At 37.7% G+C, this 15,905-nt stretch overlaps 1 protein-coding gene across 3 annotated transcripts in view; it reads right to left on the bottom strand.

Annotated features, from left to right (window-relative positions):
• The window catches only part of LOC105233947 (homeobox protein araucan), a 141,074-nt gene that overhangs the window by 104,547 nt on the left and 20,622 nt on the right, over positions 1–15,905 (bottom strand). For all 3 annotated transcript variants that reach the window (XM_049459413.1, XM_049459415.1, XM_049459414.1), the window contains exon 2: positions 12,864–13,472. In XM_049459413.1, coding sequence (XP_049315370.1) covers positions 12,864–13,472 — 609 coding nt within the window. The remainder of the gene's footprint in view (positions 1–12,863; positions 13,473–15,905) is intronic.

The raw sequence follows: 15,905 nt of genomic DNA, 5'->3' as shown, positions 1-15,905 counted from the left end.
CTGTATGGAAAACTTTTCCATTTGACGAGATATCTTCATGAAATTTGGCATGGCTTATCATCGATGGAAATGATGCAACCTCCGAAGAAATTGTGCAGATCAAACTACTATAACATATAGCTGCCATACAAATTGAACGATCAGAATCAAGTGCTTGCATGGAAAACTTTTCCATTTGACGAGATATCTTCATGAAATTTGGCATGGCTTATTTTCTATAAAAATGATGCAACTTCCGAAGAAATTTTTTAGATCAAACCACTATAGCACATAGCCACCATACAAACTGAACGATCGGTATAAAAATCCTGTATGGAAAACTTTTTCATTTGATGAGATATCTTTATCAAATTTAGCATGGCTTATTTTCGACGAAAATGATGCAATTTCCGAAGAAATTGTTCAGATCAAACTACTATAGCATATAGCTGCCATACAAATTGAACGATCAGAATCAAGTGCTTGCATGGAAAGCTTTTCCATTTGACGAGATATCTTTATGAAATTTGGCATGAATTATTTTTGAAAGCAATGGCACAATCTCCGTAAAAATTGTTCAAATCGAATTACTATAGCATATAGCCGCCATACAAACTAACCAATGAAAATCAAGTTTTTGTTAGAAATATTTTGCATTCGTATTCGTGAAGGGTATTATATCTACGCTACAACCGAAGTTAGTCGATTTTATTGTTTGCTTTAAAGTTATGCTGCTCACACGTTCGTATGTATGCGTGTATGCGTTGGCATCTGTCAGTCAACCTGAAATGATAAATAAGATTGCTCATACGCTCCGTTGCACGCTTGAAGCATGAATGCCTGTTTGGATTGGCAGTTGACTGTGCTGTGGCATGGCAGTGACTTTGCGGTACACATGCTTATGAGTGTGTGTGTATGAACGCATTTTATATGTAATAACTTACGCATGTGCGTACTGCTGTTGTTGTTGTTGTTATGCGTTCATTATGCGTTCAACTGCCAACAGTTTGCATGCGTGCGCGTCGTGTATATGCCGTTGGCTTACTCTTCGCCAGAAAAGTGCGTAGCTGCCAACTTTTTACTTATTTTTTCATGGTAAAAGATAAAATTCAGTATTCACTTAACTCATTAGCGGATTATAGCTGGTTTAACAGTAGCTTATTAAATATAATTTTTTGCTTTTTAAGTGCCTATCAATTTAGTTTGTGAAATAATTGACTAAAGTAATTGCATTTATAAATATATGTATGTATGTATGTGTGAATTTTATCATACACTTCACTCAACGCACAATTGTCTGCACGCATGCGCATGGCAGCGCTAAGTGGCAACCAGCAACCAACAATAAAATCTATATTATATAGCGAACAACATCATTAGCAATGTGAGTAATAGCAAAAAATTGCAAATTTGCTGCTCAATTAAAGTTTTCTTAAAGAAAAGCGCAAAAGCATTTGCAAAAAAATTTCATACAGGCAAGCTTACATATACATATCTGTATTATATCTTAATATATACATATATAGTCATATCTAGTTCCACGATCCGGCTTTGCCGTTCTGCAGCATACCTATAATTTTTCACAAATTTGCACATACTCGTACTACCAATGGGCTGTGCCACTCTAATGTTCAACAATCACTTTTACACAATAATTACGCAGCTCGAATGTTTTAATTCTATATTTCAAATCCCTAACGTGCATTGCCTGCACACATACGCATACACATGTATATGCCGGTGTTTGTGTGTTCTCATATTGAATTTCATTTCATCTTGTTCACCCTAATTTTATTGCAACGCGTTGCAATTGGCTTCTCACTCCGCATAATGCATTTTAGTTGCTATAAATATTTATTACTGTTTATGTCTTTTAAAAATGATGAATAGCTATAGAACATGCCACCGAAAGTTGCATGCGTGGCTGTGAGTTTGCTGTTAGTCATTCACTTATGTTTGCAAATTATACAAAAAGCTACAAAGCCAATTGACATGGTGCACCGCTGTGCGCCAACATGTTTGTGTATATGTAGGTATGTTTATGCTTAGTGCTGACGGCGTATTAAGTAGTTTATAACTAGAATATCATACCTATATAGATATATATAAATAGAGTTAAGCATGTTTATGTTAAAGCGCTCATAAACAGAATCGTATGTGCTTACTATTAACTGACAATATTTTTGATACATTAATGGAAATGAGTATATTTTTTGATAAATGGAGACGGTATTTTTGACATTACACTATTTTACATTTCGCAATTTGAGCCATTTGATTTTTATGTACAGTTCAAGTGGCTGTGGTTACACCATGCAACCATTAAATTACCTAAACAGATTTAACACTTCGTTTACGCATTGCTCACGCAATTGATATAACTATACTTGTATATTGGAACCACATTTCTCAGTTCTTTCCTCCTGCAGAAGACATAATTACATACAAGTAGACATACCGGATTTGCAGTGAGGTCGAAAGAAAAATTGAAAACCACAAGGGATCATCAAATAAAGATGAAATATGACAGAGACGCACATATCGAGCGAAGTGAGTAAATGAGGTAAACGCTGACAGAAGCATAACCGGGCAATTTCAACAGCCGATTTTAAGATTCGTATTTTCGGCATCAAAAGTTAAGACAAGGCAAATCTTAATTCGCAACTGCAAACATCAATATAATGTTATTGTTGACCGCAACTAAACAACGAACTTATTGGGTTCAGAGCATTGAAAATGTTTGAATTAACTTCTGAATTATTTAATTATTTTTTCTTTTTTAATTCCAACTACAGGGTTAAACCGGATTAAAGAGTAATAAAAACAAGTAAGGAAGGGCTAAGTTCGGGTGTCACCGAACATTTTATACTCTCGCATGATAAAGTGATAATCGAGATTTCATTATCCGTCATTTACATATTTTTCTATTTTGGTTCCTAATGTATATATTGTACTATACAGAGAAGGCATCAGATAGAATTCAAAATAGCGCTATATTGGAAGAAGGCGTGTTTGTGAACCGATTTCCTTCATATTTCGTACATGTCATCAAGGTGTTAAAAAAGTATTATATACCGAATTTCATTGAAATCGGTCGAGTAGTTCCTGAGATACGGTTTTTGGTCCATAAGTGGGCGACGCCACGCCCATTTTCAATTTTTAAAAGAAGCCTGAGTGCAGCTTCCTTTTGCCATTTCTTCGGTAAAATTTAGTGTTTCTAAGGTTTTTTGTTAGTCGGTTAACGCACTTTTAGTGACTTTCAACATAACCTTTGTATGGGAGGTGGGCGTGGTTATTATCCGATTTCTTCCATTTTTGAACTGTATATGGAAATGCCTGAAAGAAACAACCCTATAGAGTTTGGTTGACATAGCTATAGTAGTTTCCGAGATATATACAAAAAACTTAGTAGGGGGCGGGGCCACGCCCACTTTCCAAAAAAATTACGTCCAAATATGCCCCTCCCTAATGCGACCCTTCGTGCCAAATTTCACTTTAATACCTTTATTTATGGCTTAGTTATGACACTTTATAGGTTTTCGGTTTCCGCCATTTTGTGGGCGTGGCAGTGGGCCGATTTTGCCCATCTTCGAACTTAACCTTCCTATGGAGCCAAGAAATACGTGTACCAAGTTTCATCACGATATCTCAATTTTTACTCAAGTTACAGCTTGCACGGACGGACGGACGGACAGACGGACGGACGGACAGACGGACGGACGGACAGACAGACATCCGGATTTCAACTCTACTCGTCACCCTGATCACTTTGGTATATATAACCCTATATCTGACTCTTTTAGTTTTAGGACTTACAAACAACCGTTATGTGAACAAAACTATAATACTCTCTTTAGCAACTTTGTTGCGAGAGTATAACAAATAAATACGTACTAATTAAGGTGCAACCGAACATTTTATACTCTTCCAACTCGCAAGAATCAAAGCCATGGAAATACCTTAAGGTGCAAAATTTTAACCATATAATCGAAATTGAGGCAATTATATGTATATACTCGTATGTACATATATTTATACCCTATATCATATGTCACATACTAATAAAATGTTTCCTGAGGCTTATTAACATTCCTCACATACCATTACCAATAATGTGGAGTAAAGTCACACGAATATTATATGTTTGTTACATAAAGGTTAGGTCAAGTTTTCGCCCAGTTTTATCCATTTTAACTGCTATCATTTCCATTGAGATAACTCACATGTTGCCCGATATATGCGGTATGAAGTCAATTGGAAATTCGTGGTGTTAGGTATATTGGAGCTAAAGGAAGTATTGCCACGATTCAACCCATTTTTGACAGACATACCATAACCAGGAAAAGATTATCCCTGAACTTCATTTCCAAATCTCACACATTGACCGATATTTGCGGTAAAATGTCAACTATAGGTACTGGGGTCCGAATATTCGATACCTAAGGAGAGGGAAGGACCTCTCCGAGCCGATGGATACCAAACGAGACTTCTTCAACCTACTTCTGGAGAAAATAATTCGAGCTGCCGAACTAAGCAGAGAAGATACAATCTTCTACAAGTATAAGAGTGTACAGCTGCTGGCGTAAGCTGCTGATATTGATATCATCGGCCGTAACAACCGCGTTGTTAGTTCTGCATTCTCCAGATTGGATAAGGGCGAAGCAAATAGCTCTGGTGCTGAACGAGGACAAGACGAAATATCTCTTGTCGTCAAACAAAAATTCTTCGCACTGGCGACTAGGCACCCACGTCACTGTTGACAATCATAACTTCGAAGTTGTAGGAATTTCGTCTGTCTTGGAACCAACATTAACACCAACAACACCGTCAGCCTCGAAATCCAACGCAGAATATCTCTTGCCAACTAGTGAAGTGAGAAGTAAAGTCCACTTTCGACGAACAAAAACAAAGCTCTATAAGTCACTCATTATTCCCGTCCTGCTATACGGTGCAGAGACATGGGCAATCGACGTTACGAGTTTTCGAGAGAAAGATTCTGCGGAAGTTTTATGGTCTTTTGCGCGTTCCCTACGGCGAATACCGCATAAAGTGTAACCATGAGTTGTATGAGATATACGATGGCATTGACATAATTCAGCGAATTAAAAGACAGCGGCTACGCTGACTAGGTCTTGTTGTCCGAATGGACGAAACCACTCCAGCTCTGAAAGTATTCGACGCAGTACCCGTCGGGGGTAGCAGAGGAAAGGGACAACTCCCACTCCGTTAGAAAGATCAGGTGGAGATGGACCTGGCTTCGCTTGGAAACTTTAATTGGCGCCACCTTGCGAAAAGAAGAAACGATTGAGACGCTGTTGTTAACTTGGCTTTAAACGCGTAAGCAGTTGCTACGCCAGTAAATAAGAAGAGGCATGAACAGTTTTTCTTGGATTAAGATAATTTATGGCAATATGCTTATGAATCCATAGTTAAACCTACAATGTTCTACATATTTTTTTGATGGAAGGCGCTTAAAAAACTACACTCGCGATGAAATTGGCGAGCGTTCATCAGTATTTGTGGTGCTGTACGAACCGCACTAACTATGGCATTGAATGTTTTGCTGCATATAGCACCAGTGGACCAGTGGAGCTGTGAAAGCTCCTCTCAGACTGGCTCATGGCGACTCTGGAATTCACTCACATTTTGATTTCTTCGCTAAAAAATTTGGATTACCACGCCGCCGAATCTAGCTCTGTATGTCATTTTCTTGCTCACATACATTCGAGGGAGGCATGTGAGGGAAGGAGTAGCTGAACGTGAGCTTTTTTATGAATGGATCAAAGCTTGTGGAAAGGGTTTGTGGAAGAGTACACAAACTGGAACTTTCCATCAGCTTTAGTTTTAAGCTTCCTGGCTAGTGCAGCGCCTTTAGCGTAGATCGCAAACATAAAGGTAGCAGTAGATTTATTGCAGCTTCCCTCAGTGTGGTAACTATCCATTCCGATAGTAGGACAGCGATATTAACCTTCAGTTCGCTAACTGTGCGCTCAAGATTAGTGAAAGAATGTCTAGACTCAATGCTTTTAGCATCGAGTTACTTTATGATTAGACTGGCTCGGGCAAATGGCCAAAACAGTGTTGTATGAGCTAACTAAAACAAATACTTTAGACTCAATTACTGATGAATGGGAACGAGTAGGAGCTTGTTATAGTTCACTACTGGACTGTTGGATCTTATACCAAATCAGCAAGCGCTGGTCAACAGCAGCTGTGTAGTCGCAAGGTCTTTTGAGCCAGGGTGAATCGTAAGAGATCTAGGAAAATGTTCGCTCTCGTCAAGGTTCACAATTCCAAGGTTAAAGGAGTTCTAACTGCACACTGTTCGATCGGCATTCATTCGGTAAGAATGAAAATTTTACCGGATGCCAGTTGAAATAATCTCATAACTTCCTCCTTAAATGTTTATTTTTGCTAGATCAAGGCAAAAATACCTCGAATCGCGTACTTTTAGACATCCAGATGATATTATCGAATTAGACTTAAAGCACCTAAGCAAATTTGTGATGGATTCAAGGCGGTTTTCGTTTAGCAACGCAAAGAACTGTACGGAACAGTCTAAATGTGATTCCACCACAATGCTCTCTTAACCTAACCTATACATATGTCCAAAAGTTGTATAAACATGTTATAGTTTAAGTTTAGGGTTTAAACTTGTATAAAAGTATATATGTAGGTTGCATATACTGACTTTATCCCGTTCAATTAAGTACTAAAGTCCAGCTAAACTTCAAGAAGTAGTATTCTCAATCATATCTCACTGAATTCTAATCGTTGATGTTGATTACCGCTAAGATGACTGCAAGCATATTTTACTTGTATGTCTACATAAGCTTTGAAAAATAATCTCAAGACAAGCCAAAGACATAAAACAAAACCACAACAAAATGTGTGGCATCATGTTACACATTACAAAAACAATGGCGTAATTAACAATAAAGCCAATATACATATGCAAAACTAATTGCAAAACTAATTTGTGACATTTACAATAATTGTTGTCATAACATGAGCACATTAACCCGCCAGACGGACGGACGTCACATTAAACTGGCAGGCAGGCAGAGATGCATACCGAGTAAGCATGAATAGCTAGAAATGCACCAGGTGCTGACAGCTGCGGCACACGGCACGGCAGAAGGGAGGCGGTTGATAGGCATCGAAGCTCAGCTACTCATTCGGCTTCATGCGGTTCAGCGATGAGTGGAAACTTGAGAAGCATTAAGCAGAAAAAGATGCAACAGACGTACTATAAAAAGGCGAGGCGAAGCAAAAATAAAATGCACATAAGACTTTAAGTGTAAATAATACCAACAACAGCATAACAATTAAAACAAAAACAACAATACACAGAAAACAATAACAATAATCGTAAAGCTGAACAACTTCCATAATACGCTGGAAGACAACCATAGCATGTATGATATTCTTAATACTGAAGGTGGATTGCACCGAGTATACCAGCAAGAAAGCGCAGGGGTTTCGCATTTTTTCGTTGAAAATTTTGATGGACCGTAAATGATGTTTTCAGAATTCTCAGAGGGATGATTACAGAGCAATCAACTACCCGTAGTATGCTTTTTAGATTACATATGGTCTATGGCAATACGATCACGGTATAATAAATACTAAGATTCATTGTCCAATGGTTGCGCCAAGAAGGACTATCGTGTTCTAGTAGACTGATGATTTCAGCTGGAACGGACTCATAGCTTTTTTGGCATATCCGTCGATGTTAGAAAAATCGGAAAAAGCAACATCGGTTGGAGATTTGATTCTTATTTTTGGAAGAGCAATCGCACAGTGAAAATAAAGTCCAAAATTCTTCGAAAATGATGGCGATATGAACATAACGGGCAGTGGCGACCATTAATGCGCCATGATGACCAACTATTTGATGCCAGAAATTGAAGCTCTTGATCTCGTTGACATTTGATTTCAACAAGACTGCGCCGCTTCCCACACAACGCATGCATCATTGGATTTATTGAGAGAATATTTCAGTGAGCAGATAATTTCACGTTTTGGGTAGGTCGATTGGCCACCAAGTTCGTTTGATATCAGACCGTTTGACTTTTTCCTGTGAAAATATGTAAAGTCTAAAGTCTTTGCGGACAATCCCGCTCTGAATTTTCTGTGTTTTTTCTTTAAAAAAGTAGGGAACCACGAAAGAGATCACCCTTTTGTATTGGCAGTCCACCAATTGACGTTGAGTTGAGAAGCTGTTTCCGAGAAGACGAAGTCAGAGCAGTGATGGACAACATGTTTTGGAACTCACAAGTTATGATCTTTATCCACTACCTTGAGAAAGGCCGCCACGTGGCGGTATTCAAGATAAGAACACTGCAGCTTCTCTCAATATGATCAAACTCATCGAAGTAGTTTACGAAATGCTATTCAATCCGACATCAGCTTTGATTCAGGGTGACATCCTTTTGTTTACAAGGTTCAAGTCGTCACTTCCTGGGCAGAAAAATGAATCGAGTGAGTAGGTTATCGTCACCATGAAGGACCACCAAAAATTGAAAGAAGTTGGAGCGTCGCTCGGTTGAGTTTTTCGAGTTAGAAAGTATGGTTCTGCGTATTGGACCGCTTCCTAACTTGGGTCATCATCAATAAACTTCGCTAAAATTACTTCGAAATCCTTAGGACGAAAATTCATCTAATGATGCTTGAAAAGAAAATGTCTACCCAGCGGGATAATGGTTCACTGCTTACATTTTTCTTTGAAGAATGCTTCGAAGAAAATTCTATGTACAATTCTTCGATACCAGGTAATGCATAAAAGTAAGCTATGCAGAATAATGGTTCGCCGCTTACATTTTTCTTTGAAGAATGCTTCGAAGAAAATTCTGTGTACAATTCTTCGATACCAGGTAATGCATAAAAGTAAGCTATGCGGTATAATGGTTCCCCGCTTACATTTTTCTTTGAAGAATACTTCGAAGAAAATTCTATGTAGAATTCTTCGATACCAGGTAATGCATAAAAGTAAGCTATGCGGCTAAATTCTACTGTGTTCATATTTACTAGTCAAGTAAGTACGTGAAAAACGACAAATACAAATTGATGGAATAAAATTTATAAGTAAATTTTTTCATTATTTCTTCAAATCTTCAAGCAAAAAGTTGCTATTTGGTAAGTTTTTCCTGTTTTTAACATTGAAGGACATAGCTTCAAATTTATAAACATACTCTTTTTGTAGAATGTGTGAAAGTTGAAGGCTTCACCGAATCGGAGTATATTCACCAAATTCAAAAAAGTATGAAGCTCGCCAAAGGCCGTTTCTTCAAGTCTCGTTGCTTGGAAAAAAAAACGAAAAGAGACTCAGCCACAAAAATAAAAGAAAACCATAATGGCTAAATGAGTAGCGACCAACATCTCCGCTTTGGCAGCATCCCGGATCTTTCCGCTAGTTACCCGTCTGTATATATGTATGTATATTTAACGTTTTTTAAAACCTGCTGTTTTCAACCTTTGAATATTTTATATATACATACATATATACTCGTAATATGTATTTAACGTTTTTAAACTATTTCAATTTGTAATAATTCAGTTCGCTAAACACATTTTGTTATAACAATTTTTAAGTGCATTTCGCATAAAATAAAACCTTTATAACGATTGTATTGAATCTAGTGCATTTTTCTTTTTAACAAAAAGTGTGAGTGGCCTACGAGTATAAGGTGAGTTTTTGTACACATAATACTTATTTTCATACAAATATGCAATTTTTCCCATTGACCTTGGCATCAAAGAATTCTTCGTGAACTATGGCATCGAAGAATTCTTCGTTAACTGTGGCATCGAAGAATTCATCGTTAACTGTGGCATCAAAGAAATCTTCGTTAACTATGGCATCGAAGAATTCTTCGTCCCTATGGTAAGCGAAAGGGGTGATCTGTTACTTTTCGTAGGACATCGCCGTGTTAATTTTCATCGGTCGGGGTAAGCGATACAATCATGCTGCATCGTTTACCTTGCTCGCTTACCAATGTCTACCATATCCCGCTGGGTATTCCGTCCCAGAAGAATAAAAAGTCAATATTGTAACATTTTCTAGCTAAATTATAGTATTTCAATAAGAAAATTCCTCCAAATCTCTATGCGAACAGCAGAATCACCAGTTTAGGTTTTCCGACCGGGGCAAATGTTACTGCAAAGCGAAAATAAGACGCAACTCTATATGATGCTTAGATGCAACAAACAACAACAATAAAAATGGCATAAAAACAACAGTGAACAATAATAATAATAATAACGAATGCAATAATAACAACGTCAATGGCACAAAAGCTCCGTGAAGCATAAACCTTCAACTTGCAAAGCAAAACAAATGTGCCAAATGCCAAGCAAAGTCGGCGAACAGAGGAAAACGAAGCGAAATTAGTGGAAATGGGAAATGCGAAATGCAAATCCGCAAACCGCAGTCGAACAAGAAAAGTACACCAACAATAAACCAAATAAGCAGACGGCACGACATACACACATACAGACACAAATATATATAGGCAGCCAGAGGAATAACAAAAAAAATCCGCTGGGTACCCGCAATAAAAGCAAAAACAAAAGGCAAAATGACAGTGACATTTAGTTCGCTGAGAGGTGACTGTATTGCCCCATAATGTGTCTATTTGTGGACAATGGCGCTGGCTGTTAAATTGTTGTTGTTGTGGTTTAGGGATGGTGGTGGGCGCTAGAGAATTAGCCACAAATGCCCGCAAAGCAACTGAATAAATGAACACAAAATACTTTACAAGCTTATAAACGAAACGACAAATATAGACAACAAATGCGAAAGCGAAATAAGTACATAATGCAACAAAAGAAACAAAAGAGAAGAAAAACGGCCACAAAAAGCATACATTTAAATGGTATAACGCTATAATATGTGTATGAACGAGAGCGGAACTGAGATATTTCTGCCAAATATTAAGCGAATAGTGAGCTTTTGGTTAGGAGCTTTAAGCACTTAACCGACTTAACGAAATTATTGGAAAAGTCAAATATTTTCTAGAAAAGTACATACAATTTTTTTATTTTTCAGTTGCCAGTATTTTTTCGTAACCCACTCACAGAGCAGCCAAATTTAGCATATATAACTGATTTGAGTTGACCACCCCGTTCTGGGAGGGGTAGAGTTTAAGGGTTGGAAAGTAAAAGAAATATGTATAGTATATGTGAAAAAACTCTAAAATCTCCTCCGATCTTTCTAAAGCTGTGACATTCGCATTTTTGCGAGATCAACGTCAGGATTGCCAGCAAGGGAGTGTTGCGATATTTCCACCTCGTCCTCCAAGCAGCTTTTACAGCTTCCATGCGTAAGATGTTGAACCCTACTGCGTGTACACCAACAGAACAATGACCGATTAGAATGCTCGCCGAGCACAAGCGAACCCAACTATTTATGTAATTGTAAATCGCAAAGAGGCCAACATGTCACTATTCTACCGTAGAGGAGAATATGATAAATCAGCTATATATTTTGTATTTATAACTAAATTTCTTGTTCTGAATCTGGAAAAGGCTTACGATGATTCAGTTATATCAAAAACATAAACCGACGAGTTATACAAAGCCTTCGAAGACGGTCGAGAAATCGTTGCAAAATATGCCTCGATCTGGACGACCTTCGACCTCTTCAACTGATAAAAATATTAAAAAGTGAAGGATATGCTGCTCGAAAATTGTCAGACAAGTGTTGAGAGATGGCAAGATAATTTGACATCTCTCTCGAGTCCGTTCGAATGGATTCGATGAGTATTTTGGATATGAAATACGTTCATGCTAGACTCGTCTCGATAAAGCAGAATTTTTTATATAAAGAGTACCGTAATCACGTTTCTTTGGACATTGTTAATCATCGAATTCCGATACCATAATCATGGAGAGCTTTAAGATTGGTAATGAGACATGGGCTTATGAGTTTGACATGCAAATAAGTCAACAATCAGCGGATTGGAGGCAAAAAAAAAATCAAGGTGATGCTTGTCGTGTTTCTTGACATTCGTGGTTTGATGCACCATGTATTGGTTCCGGAGAGAGTTTTGTTTGGCCGCACTAAGTCGTTTGCGTGAGAACCTCTGTTGAAAACGGCCGAAATTGTGGAACAACAATTCATCGATTTTTAAAGAGGATAATGCACGATCGCATTGAGCGACGATTGTAACCGAATTTAAAGCCAGAAACGCATCAATAAACCACCGTATTCATCATATTTGACACCGTGTGATTTTGAAATTGTCGCTCCATGTCACCCGTTTTTGGTCGATCGAAAAGATAAAATATTCGCTGAAGGAGCTGAAGGCCATCTCAAAAAGTGCTTATGAAAAGTGTTCCGAGGACATAAGTTTATTACATCTGGTGGGGATTACTTTGAAGACGACAAAGTAAATATTGATGACTAATGAATATTTTGTGCTTTATTTACAAATTTCAGGGCACTTTTTTGTCACAATGTATATAGAAATTAAAAATCTGAATTAAATTATAATATTGTAAAAAAGTATAACATATATACGCGAACGAGTCTCACAGTTTTTGAGATATCGATCTGAAATTTTACACCTGTTCTTTTATTGCTTAAAAGGCTGCTCATTTGGCGGAATCGTCGATATTGGATCCCTATAGCTTCAATACAAACTCTTACAAAACGATCGAAAAAATCGGGTGCTTGTATGGAATTTTTTTGTTTTGACAAGTTATCTTTACGAAATATGCAAGGACTAGAACTATAGTATTAGTGGAATGAAAGATCAGCCTCAAACATCATAATGGCAAAATTACTGTATATCAGTGATATTATTGTTTTCAAAAATACATTGCGATTAAACCGGATAGTTTTAGAAATAAGTAAATATACTCTGAATGTTCTGACTTACCAAACTTGAGTAAAAGGGTCCACTGTCGACGCTAATACTGGGATACGGATTCTGCTCATTAGAAGGATATGGTGTACCGTACACACCCACGCTAGGCGTTTGTACACCTGCCGAAGCCGCTACTGCCGCTGCCGACTGCATACGCGCATAACTACTTAAAGCCAAACGAGTTGGATCGTATTGACACGAACAAACCGTTTGACCCGTCATCGGATCTGTCATAACTGGTCGACCATTATCACAGCAAACTGCGCCTGCGGACAGCGGGTGTTGCGCTACTGAAGGTGGTGGTGGTAAGCCCGTCATTGGATCGACAGTTGCACATGTGCCATATGGTTCCAGGGAACTGCTGTCAATGCTGCCGCTCGCACTAGCGCTACTGCCTGCCGCGCTGGGTGTGCCAGTATTTGAAGGTTGCGAGGCGGGATCGGGCGTTAGTGTGCCGCTATTGAGGTCGACGCCACCAGCTCCACCAGTACTGCTAACATTACTGTCATGCCCATTGGAGGGTGGACTGATCGAGGCAGGTGGATGTGCGGGAGTCGTGGCGGCTAACGGAGATGGTGAGATGGGATGCAGATTGGATAAAGCACCACCGGCCGTGAGATACTGGAAAGAGAAAAAGTATTAAACACTCGTATATAATGAAGCATTTTAGCTATTAACGGTAATGTAAAATAGATGTATGTTCTTTGGCTATATCTAAATTTGTAATTATCTAAAATTGGATTTCCATATAATTTAAGGAGAGAATATTGCTGTCATATAAGTAGAGAGCTTTGGTATAAAAATTTAAATGATAAAAATTTTGTCTTTCCGTCTTCTTATGCCTTGAGGCTAGCATCTCAGTTGTTGAGTTATGGATCAGAAGTTTTGCATACGTCATTTTCTCCCCAAGAGACTGATAATTTGTCAAATCCGTCGCTATCGAATTACTATAACTTATAGCTACCATACAAACTGACTGGGCGGAAATCAAGTTTCTGTAAGAAATATTTTGTATTTGTAAATGGTATTGTAGCTTCGATGGAAGCATCTGTTTATACTAAAATTGTCATTTGTCAGACCCGCCGATAACATATTGTTGCCATAAAAACTAACCGATTAAAATCAAGTTCTTGTGCACCTGTGAATTATAGCTTCGGTGCAGGCGAATGTTATATAGTAAACAATAATATCAAACAATATTATTGAACATTTTAAGTCATGATTCAGTTCTTGCTCTTTATTAGCGATATCTCTACTGCCCCCGAAATCTCAAATGTTTTATTATATGCCGACGACGTAAAGCTTTGTAAATCCTATCCTTCAATTGATGAAAGGTCTCTGCTTCAACGCAGCCTTTTTTCTACAATATTTTTCTCATACAAAAATTAAATATTTTATTATAATTTTTTATTGTAACAAACATACACTATTAACAAAGAAATTCAGAAATTTTTGGAAAAAATATTTTAAACTCGGCCATTGCGACGCCATTTCTGATGACCCCTCGGAAAAAAGATGCGTCAGCATAGGCAGAATACCTCCTTAACTTAGAACTTGGTCGAAGAAAAAAAATCGAAATTTGGATTTTGGCAGACATTTTTACAAACAAATTTAAGTTTTATAGAAAATGTCGGCACATTTTTTTCAATCAGTTGTATTTGAAAAAAATCTTTAATCTTGGTCTTTAAGAATTATATCTCAAAGACCTGTGTAAAACTTTATGAAAATGGGTTTAATAGTTCTCGAAAAGTCGTGCCAACCGACTTCAATAACACAGTTTTGAGAAAAACACGAATAGATGAAAGGTGTTTGTTGCAAACAGATTTAAAGAATTCGGTTGGTGTGATAGAAATGATTTGCTATTGAAGCTCAAAAAATGTTAAAGGATGTGCTTTGGACACCCCTCTCCTCATATAATAAAACACTATTCACTAGCGCAATTTTTATGGATTTCAAAGTAGTCGTGAGGACATAAATGAGGATCAACATGTGGGCCAATCAAAATCCGTGATCACCGGAAATTCCATCGAAACTGTGCGTGAATTCATCAAAAATCAGCTGAAATCATCAATGAAATTCATGGAAATGGAATTAAACATCTCCAAAACATCGATTTATCGCATTTTGACCGAAAATTTGGCCTTACGAAAGTGTGTGTACGGTTTGTTCCACACAAATTGACTGACGGCTAAAAACTGCTCAGAATCCAATATTCAAAGGACAGATTGTGACCGATTATTTGATCAAGTATCACATTTTAACCATTAACCCCTCCCGGTATTCAGCTGATATGGCATCGTGTGACTTCTTCCTTTTCGGAAAAGCGCATTTGCCCATGAAAGGAAAGCGTTATGCAGACGTAGAAGCCATTCAAAAGGCTTGCACCGGCATACTGGCGGCCATACCGGCCAACCAGCTAAAGCACTCGTTGGACATGCTTTTGGACCGTGCAAAAAGTTGTATTGAAGCAGAAGGAGACTATTTTGAATAAAATAAATTGATTTGCCGAAAAATCATTTGTTCTGTATTTTATTTTTTTAAGTCCTGTTTACTTTGGAATGCACCTTGTATGAACTCTTAGCTTAATTTCAATCTTCATTTTAATACCATGGTCTTGTAAGCAAAAGATGTTCGCAGTTTTGTTAAACGTTGGTTACTTTTAGAAGCTTGGTTAGGCCTATACTGGAATGTGGCTCTGTTGTCTGGAATTCTAGTTATCAAATTTATTCTGACAAGTTAAAGTCTGTTCAATACCAATTTTTACTTTTCGACTTAGGGAGTTTCCAATGGGAGTCTAGATTAAATCTACCTCCACTAGTCGCTCAAAATTTATAAATCTACCTACACTTACTAGTCGTAGGGATATGCTTGGCGTTATATTCTTAGTATCTGAATAGTTAGCAGTTCTTTTCTCTTGTCATATCTCGGTTTGCTTCCGATGCAATTTTTACGCTTACTATTAAAATCTTGTACATCAAATTTTGAACTAAACGAACGACTCCGGTGCATATGTCATAATTTTAATGCTCATTTCTGCACCTTTGATTGATCTGA

This window comes from Bactrocera dorsalis, chromosome 5, assembly GCF_023373825.1.
Source record: "Bactrocera dorsalis isolate Fly_Bdor chromosome 5, ASM2337382v1, whole genome shotgun sequence".
Taxonomy (NCBI): Eukaryota; Metazoa; Arthropoda; class Insecta; order Diptera; family Tephritidae; genus Bactrocera; species Bactrocera dorsalis.
The sequence above is the reverse complement of the archived record's forward strand: the minus strand, read 5'-3'. Positions and strand labels throughout refer to the sequence as shown.